General features: G+C 40.8%; 1 protein-coding gene across 1 annotated transcript; it reads left to right on the top strand.

The window, feature by feature from the left end:
• The first annotated feature begins 4,256 nt into the window (after positions 1 to 4,256).
• LOC118360741 (prefoldin subunit 4-like) lies at positions 4,257 to 8,707 on the top strand. Its single transcript, XM_035740100.2, has 4 exons — positions 4,257 to 4,373; positions 5,061 to 5,168; positions 6,164 to 6,304; positions 6,576 to 8,707. Exons 1-4 carry the CDS (start codon positions 4,347 to 4,349, stop codon positions 6,705 to 6,707), a joined length of 408 nt encoding a protein of 135 aa, XP_035595993.1. The 5' UTR covers positions 4,257 to 4,346; the 3' UTR covers positions 6,708 to 8,707.
• The last annotated feature ends 401 nt before the right edge of the window (positions 8,708 to 9,108 follow it).

The following is a 9,108-nucleotide window of genomic DNA, read 5'->3' on the forward strand; positions in this document are numbered from 1 at the left end:
CCTGACCACTCCTGACCCTAATGGTCGGCTATCTAAGGAGTGCACGGGGAAAGGTAGGTCTAACGACACAAGGGGGATCCCTAGCCTTAATGCAAGCCCCCGATCCTTGAAATTCCCAGCTGCGCCTGAATCGACTAGCGCCTTATGCTGTAGAGAGGGAGAAAACCCAGGGAAAGAGGTTAACACATACATATGACCGACAGGAAGCTCTGGGTGAGTTTGGTGCTGACTCACCTGGGGTGATCGAGTAGTGCTCCGTCTGCCCTCCCGACTCCCAGACAAGTTCCTCCAGCACCGGTCGGCCGTGTGTCCTCGCCGACCACAACTGGTGCAGGAGGACACTCCTCCTCCGGTCCCCCTCAAAGCCGCCCTTCCTAACTCCATAGGGATAGGAGCAGGAGGGCTGGGAGGTGGAAACGACAGGACCTGTTCCAAACGCCCGCGGGCAGCCAGCAGGTTGTCGAGATGGATGGCCATGTCAATGAGCTCATCCAGCGTGAGGGTGGTGTCCCGACACGCTACCTCCCTGCGGACGTCCTCCCTGAGGCTGCATCGGAAATGGTCTATCAAGGCCCTGTCGTTCTACCCTGCTCCTGCGGCCAAGGTCCTGAACTCCAAGGCAATGTCCTGCGCGCCCCTCGTCTCCTGATGCAGGTGGGACAGACGTTCACCCACCGCACGACCCTCTGGTGGGTGGTCAAATACAGCTTGGAATCGACGGGTGAACTCGGGGTTATGATCCCTCGCCGAGTCTGGACCATTCCACACTGCGTTAGCCCACTCTAGTGCTCGTCCAGTCAGACAGAAGACGAGGGCGCTCACGCTCTCCTCTCCGGAGGGAGTAGGACGAATGGTCCCCAGGTAAAGTTCCAGTTGTAGGAGGAAACCCTGACACCCAACTGCCGTTCCATCATACTCCCATGGGAGCGCCAGCCGAAGAGCCCTGGAGCTGGATGTGGTAGCAGGAACAGGAGGTGCTGGAGGAGGGGGTGCTGGAGATGAGGTGGGAAGGCCACTCCTCTCCCATTGATCCATCCTCTCCATCAATTTGATCCATTGCAGAACCAATCCTGTGGAGAACACTGGTGTGATGGAGGACCCTTTCCTCCATCGATTGGAAAGGAGGTGCGGCTGCTCCTGCTGATTCCATATGAGGTGCGGGATTCTGTCACGCGGGACTAGGTGGATGAAGGAATCAGACGCAGAGAGTTCCACTGGGGAAAAGTGCTCTTGACTTCGGCACACAAAATGATAAGCCCAACAATACAGGGCGCGGACATACAACGTTGACAACCCAAAAAACACAAGGTACCAAGTTAAGAAAATAAATCCACCTCTACCTAAAATGCACACACGTAACATAAAGACAATCCCGCACAAAACAAGGGCGGGTCTACCCACTAAATATAGGGAAGCTCATTAAACCAAACAACAGAAACACAGGTGAAACTAAAAAGACAAAACAAACAGACAAACGAAAAAGGGATCGGTGGCGGCTTGTAGGACAGCGACGAGCACCGCCCGAACAGGCAGGGGAGCCAACTTCGGCGGAAGTCGTGACACTTGGAGACATGCCAAATCACTCCCACTACTGTAGCCAAAGCATGCAAGAATGACCTTTGTGAATTAACACAATAATTATGGCCTGAAAAAAAATGCATTACCCCATGTAGAGTATGCTGTATTAGTCCTTGATGCTTTCTTATTTTGTGCATTTTGCATACCGGATTCCTCTGTGGTCGCACTGTGAACATGATTTTTGACATCCCGCAAGGCATGCTTTGAACAGCACACAGTAGACTTCATCCCCTATTAAAAAACTTTATGTAAGAGCTAACCAAGATATTTCAAATGAAAGAAGGAATCTTTAAAGATGCAGTCCGGGATCCCAAGCACTTAAAAATGTGTAACCTATTTATGAATTGGGGACCGGTTTTGGCTTGTGGGCACTACTTTCAAAACTACTGGCTGAAATTATACAAAATCTCTGGAGCATCACTTGAACTATGCATTTACCATCAGTGGGATGTTTATAGTATAGAACATTGATCTTGTGCTATTTGTTATCTAAACCAACCCTACCATATATGTATTTTAAATGAACTTTCTAAATAGTTTTTGCCATGTTCATCTTTGTTATAATAAATCTGAGTAAGTTGCCTGTAGCTGCCTTACGACAACTCATGCATTCTGCCAATATTTGAACTTGGGAGCAGTTCTGTTTGTTCTGATTATTTACAGAGCAGAAGTTCCGGTTACTCCAATCACGTGTAGAGTTGTTGTACTTTTGGAATGCAGTGACTCTGGTTGGCATATGAGTGGAAATGTAGAAATGCTTAAGCCCACTTTTTGGAGAAAAAAAATATAAGCAAAACATTCCATATTCGAGCTTTAGTGCCATAAGTCTTTGTAATTCCTTTGGAAGATATAGTTCAATTGACTTTCAGAAATCATTTGCAGGACAATACAGTTATCAATACATTTTGTGGTTTTAAAACGAGGCCATGAAATTAGATTATCAATTTGGCCTGTAAAAAAGATGTAATGACTAATTTCATGCAAGATCTTCTAGGTGGATGGGCACATGTCAAAAATGGTGAAGTATGCGCTGGGAAAAGTGGTCTGTCAGAGTGACCAGCAATTGTCTTATTTTGATGCATTGTATTTTTGAAGAACAGAGGAAGATTGCAGTGAGCCTCAAAAGAATCCGGACAACAGAAGTTTTGTGTTTTGAACTTCGAAGTAGAGCATCAGTCAAAGGGGTCATTTCAGGGGTGACGACAGATGTTCAGGTTGAATCCCTGAAGGGAATTCCTAGTGTGATTGGTGCCCGGCGTCTGACCCACTGGGTGAATGGAGAAAAATAAGAAAGTTTGTCAGTCCTGTTGTTTTTTGATAAAGAGCAAATACCTACGCATGTGAATCATGGTTATGTAAGATACGCTATAAGAGATTTTGTCCCCAAACCATTGCAGTGTAAGAATTGTAAAGGATTAGGCCATGTTTCAAGTGTGTGCAGACAGACAGAGTATATTGAGAACAGAGTATACCTGCCCTCCAGGACACCTACACCACCCGATGTCACAGGAAAGCCAAAAAGATCATCAAGGACAACAACTACCCGAGCCACTGCCTGTTCACCCCGCTATCATCCAGAAGGCGAGGTCCATACAGGTGCATCAAATCTGGGACAGAGAGAAATGAAAAACTGTTTTTTTTCTCAAGGCCATCAGACTGTTAAACAGCCATCACTAACATTGAGTGGCTGCTGCCAACATACTGACTCAAATCTCTAGCCACTTAATAATTACAAATCAGATGTAATAAATGTATCACCAGCCACTTTAAACAATGCCACTTTATATAATGTTTACATACCCTACATTGCTCATCTCATATGTATATACTGTACTCTATACTATCTACTGAACCTTGTATCTATATGTACATATTCTTAATCATTCCTTTACACTTGTGTGTATAAGGTAGTTGTTGTGAAATTGTTAGATTACTTGTTAGATATTTCTGCACGGTCGGAACTAGAAGCACAAGCATTTCGCTACACTCACATTAACATCTGCTAACCATGTGTATGTGACCAATACAATTTGATTTATTGAAGAACGGTGTGTAGAAGGACAACGGTATTGCAATTGTTGTCGGGATCATTATCCTGAGTTCCTGGAGTGCCCTGTAAGGGTGAAGGAGATTGAGGTGGCAAAAGTTAGAGCAGTCAATTGAATCTCCTATGAGGAGGTGATTAAAATAATTGATAAACCTAGCGATGCTATTGAAAACATGGTAGTGGACGCACCACAGCCTGCAGTAAATGTTTGCTGCCAGGCAAAAGATACACTGTGTGTTAAAAAGGTGGATTTTGTGGCATTCATTACCACAGTTATAAACTGTATGGCACAAGTCTCAAAGACATTTAAGAAACTGGTCATTATTTTGGCTGCGGCAGAAAGGTTTTTGGGACTTAAGGATTTTACATCTGAAGACTTGAAAGGGGTACAGGCTCTGGAAGACCCGCCCTCCCAGGTTCCCCTTGAGCCTGTGTAGGAATGAGATCTGTTTCATATATTTTTTTTTCATAAAAGTTATTTTATTTAGTTTATTTTATTTCTTTTTTGGTAATTTGGTAGTTGTTTTGGTATCTTGTTCCTTTTTTGGGAATCATGTTTCCATCCCGCACAGTAGGTGGCGGAATGCACATTAAATTGTGCGTTCACCAATATACCATAAAAGAAGACTATCCACGAGGTGGCGGTATGGATCTTTGGTACTAATCGTCACTAACCGTATCGTATGTAAAGAAGTCGACTTCTTCCTGAAGCAAAAGAAAGATGGCGGCTACCGTGAAGAAGACAGTTGTAAGCTAAAACTTGTTTGAATGAATCACCCATATCATTTGTTAAATAATTATCTAAAACAATTTAGATTGTAAACAAATCAATTCATGTAGCCTAGTGTTTAGAGCGTCGGGCCAGTAACTGAAAGGTTGCTAGATCTGCCTCTGAACAAGGCAGTTAACCCACTGTTCATAGGCCGTTATAGTAAATACAAATGTGTTCTTAACTGGTTTGCCTAGTTAAATAAAGGTAAAATTCATAATTGTCAAACTATATTGATATTCATGCTCTCCTCGTGCGTTGGGATCACAGCTAGTGAGCAAGCTGCTAGCAGCAGTAGTCACGTTAACGGTCCGGTTGCCAGTTTACGTTCGGTTACTTTACTAGCTAGCTAAGATGCTAAGATGATCTACAAACGACCAATATATCCACAATTTCTTAGGATACTCACTGATGTATTTAGCTATGGTTTTTAGTTTAATGATGGTACCATTTGGATAAAAACGCTCAGCTAGTTTGTTATCCTATGCAGCTATATGTTGCCTAGCTTGCTACCTACATCCCCTCCCATAAGGTATCCTGCTAGTTGTTCACTTTTCTTATCCCTATTTTCTATCTAACAAGTTTAATTGTGTTCTGTTCTTTACCTATAGATATCAATATAGCCAGGCTAATTGTCTACAAGCTGTATTTTCTTCTCATTCACAGGCAGTTGAAGATGTCAATGTCACATTTGAAGACCAGAAGAAGATTAATACATTTGCCAGAAACACAAATCGAATGACAGAATTTAAAGATGAAATAGAAGGAAAAAAGGTACGTGGTCAATCTAGTGTAATGATCATGAAATTCAGAATAATTCAATTTTCTTTAGACTTGTTTCTTATTCTAGTACATTATGTCACTACCGGTATATTATATACAGTAGTCTATCTATAACCATAAATTAGGTCTGAACAATATATATTATGCATTTTCGTTTGTTTTTGCGCGATATTCCAAATGCCTGTATCGCAGAATAATTTTTGTTGTATTTTTCGTTTTCATTAGCGTTTATGTCCGCTTGTCATGCTGTATATTTGGTCTCGTTCGGACCTTCTGTGCACTTTCCCATTTACACCAGAGATCTGTATATAATGACGAGATGCTCGTGTCTCCGCCCTAACAATGGGAATCGTTGTCCCAAAGGTGGGAAGACAGGCGTCAAGTGTACGTTCAAAATAAGCGTTTATAAACGCATTGGGATTATTTTGGACATATTTTAGCGAGAGTGAAACCTCTCGTTCGCCTCTTTCTGAAAGCCCCTCCTCTCTGACAAACTCGCTATTTTGGTCCAACAATCGGTCAATCGGACAGGCTATCATGCTGTTCAAACAGTTGAGACAGACAGAAGGTTGTGTTCATAACAATTTAACTGTGTTGTTAGCTGAATTCAGAGCATGTGAAATTATACCTTGATCCAAGTTGGCTAAACTTGAAATATAAATATTAGATTGCTACTCACTAGCATGTTGGCTTGTGCTTGAGAGGTTGTTTATGAGAACGGTGTTAATTTTCTATAATGCTTGCTAAATTATTAGTGAATGTGCATTATGCATGGTTCTGGTTAAATTCGTATCAATAAGGGCATTTTTATAGACAGACCTGAAAGCCAGATCAGTGATTATTGCAACAACAAAAAAAGCAGGTACAACTATTTTGATAAAATTATTTAATTCACAATATATATTGTGAATCAGCCATAAGTTTGAGCAAATTGAGATATGAGATTTAGGCCATAGCCCTAACAGCAATCTGCTTTCTTCTCTTAGAAATCTCTACAGAATCTGCAGGATGCCAGTGATGACCTGATGATGGCTGAGGATGACACACTGCTCGTCCCGTATCAGATTGGAGATGTCTTCATCAGTCACACCCAGGAAGAGACCCAAGAGATGTTGGAAGCTGCAAAGGTATTGGTTGCTATGATATGACTCATGTATAAGTTAGAGGTATGGGCCAACCTCAGAAACTGGGATGCCTGTTCCTAAGGCAAACATGGATGGGCTATTTAACACATTTTAATTAATGTTTCATAATGAAGCCGAAGGCCGAGATGTCAAGGTATTATGGTTGACCCTATTACTAAGAATGCAACTTAAATCATTTGAACAATTCTGATTTATTACTATGTCAAACCTTAGTATAAATAGTTATATTAACATGCAATGTTTGTGGCTACAGGAACTACTGCAGCAGGAGATTAAAGACCTAGAAGGGAAGGTGTCAAAGATACAACATTTGTTGGGTGATCTGAAGGTCCAGCTCTATGCCAAGTTTGGGAACAACATCAACCTGGAAGCAGATGAAAGCTGAGTGCTTAGCCCGGTCCTAGATCTGTTTGTGCTGTTTAGTATGACAATTAATCAATGATTATAGTTGTTAAGATGCCATAAAGCAGATCTGGGATCAGGATAAGTGGGCAACTATCTCTTTACATATGGAGATTTCAAGCAGCTCGCATATTTTCCGATACACACAGTGCTGACAGGATGCTTGCCAAACCAACATGTTTGTCCTCTTCTCAGCATCACACTTTTTTTCAATGGTGCATGGTCTTATTTATGGTTTTATTTTGTTCATTCTTATTTTGTATGAATGTCGGTGAATGTACCACTTGATTTTTTTTTGTGTGTGTACTTGCACTGGGGCTCACTAATATATGGACCTATGGACTGACACCTGAAGATGTCTTTATACACCAGATGACCATAAAGAAAACAACCTAAGGATTTACCTTTGTAGTGCTTGGAGATGGAGAAAATGTGGAGTTTAATGTGGTTAAAGAAAATAAGTGAGCAGAGGCAGCCAATGTCACTGGTGCAGGGAGTGTCACAGTTCAGGGGAGCAAGTACACCGCTGACAGGAACCGCTACATGTCCTTTTACCATAATGAGAAAAATCAGTCCACGGGCCTATATTACTGAATCCCAGTGCAAGTACTAAACAAGTAAAGCCACTTAAACCAGTCTTTATAAAGTAAAGAGGGTAACGTATTCCTTGTGGATTATTTTTTTGTACGTTTACGAGTTGGTTATGGAACAGAAATGAATACTATTGTATTCAGATTCAACTGATTTAAGACCAAAACATGTAGGCTACTGTGTGTGTATATCCCAAAGTGTATCTTAAAGGTGCAATCTGTAGTTAAATTTTTTGTCAAAAATACCTAGCAGGACTGAAAAAATGAGTTTTTTTTGGTGCACTGATCATCTTAAATAGAACCAAGTTTATTTGTGTTTGTTTTTGGATTTTTTTTATGTATTTAGCCAGTGTGGACATCTTATAAAGAAAGTTCTGACAATTCTGCTGAACAAGGTGTGGGAATTTAGTAAACATTTTTTGATTGATTGTTAGATTCAAAATGGATTCAAATAGAAAGGCATCCTGCTGATTGTAAGAGAATATACATGGTTTTGGATTGATGAAATCAATGAGCAATTATTTAGTTATTTTACTAAATTTACTCTGCCACTTTTGGTATAACTTGAATGTATCACATAGCTCTAATAATTAAGCATGTGTGACGAACAGATCAATGTCTCCGTGTCGGACAATGTTAATATTTAAAAGAACAGATGTGGAGGTGTTGACTAACAGCGAATAACCTATAAAAATAAAGACATTTGCACACTCTGTATAAACTCCCAGCAATTTAATGGGTATTTGCCAACGTTTCGGCATCAGGGTCACACTGAGGAAGGCTCGGTGATGCCCGAAATGTTGGTAAATACCCATTAAATTGCTGGGTGGTTATACATGACTTTATTTTGATAGTTTAATGTTAATATTTAAACATAACAAAGGAGCTACCAGCTAAAATCATGCACCTACACTAACATTAACTTATTTTTTAACAGTATCTCAGAATCAACAATGGGTTAGATAATCCTGCAGGATGGATCCAAAGCACATCACAACCATGAATAATATAAAGATGAGCAACTACTATTATGATCTGTAATGCAGTGTTTTTTGAGCTAGAAAAATATGAGGAACACTGCAATTTCTAATGACTTGGGGATACATTAGCATTTTAGATTACTCATGGCAGAAAACAATATGAAAATACAAAATAAAATATGAAAACTTGTGGCCACAATAACACTATTCTATGTCACGACACTTACAGTGGCTTGGCATTTTTCCTATTTTGTTTCCTTACAACCTGGAATTAACATTTATTTTGGGGGGGGGGGGCTGTATCATTTGATTTACTCAACATGTCTACCACTTTGAAGATGCAATATTTTTTTTTATTGTGAAACGAAAAATAAATAAAACAAAAAAACAGTAAACTTGAGCATGCAATTACAGCTGCAAGTCTCTTGGGGTATGTCTCTATAAGCTTGGCACTTCTAGCCACTGTGGTTGTTGCCCCTTCTTCAAGGCAAAACTGCTCCAGCTCCTTCAAGTTGGATGGGTTCCGCCGATGAACCGCAATATTTAAGTCATACCACAGATTCTCAATTGGATTGAGGTCTGGGCTTTGACTAGGCCATTGCAAGACATTTAAATATTTCCCCTTAAACCACTCAAGTATTGCTTTAGCAGTATGCTTAAGGTCATTGTCCCACTGGAAGGTGAACCTCTGTCCCAATCTCAAATCTCTGGAAGACTAAAACAGGTTTCCCTCAAGAATTTCCCTGTATTTAGCACTATCCATCGTTCTTTAAATTCTTACCAGTTTCCCAGTCCCTGCCGATGAAAACTATCC

Source organism: Oncorhynchus keta, chromosome 28, assembly GCF_023373465.1.
Source record: "Oncorhynchus keta strain PuntledgeMale-10-30-2019 chromosome 28, Oket_V2, whole genome shotgun sequence".
Lineage (NCBI taxonomy): Eukaryota > Metazoa > Chordata > Actinopteri > Salmoniformes > Salmonidae > Oncorhynchus > Oncorhynchus keta.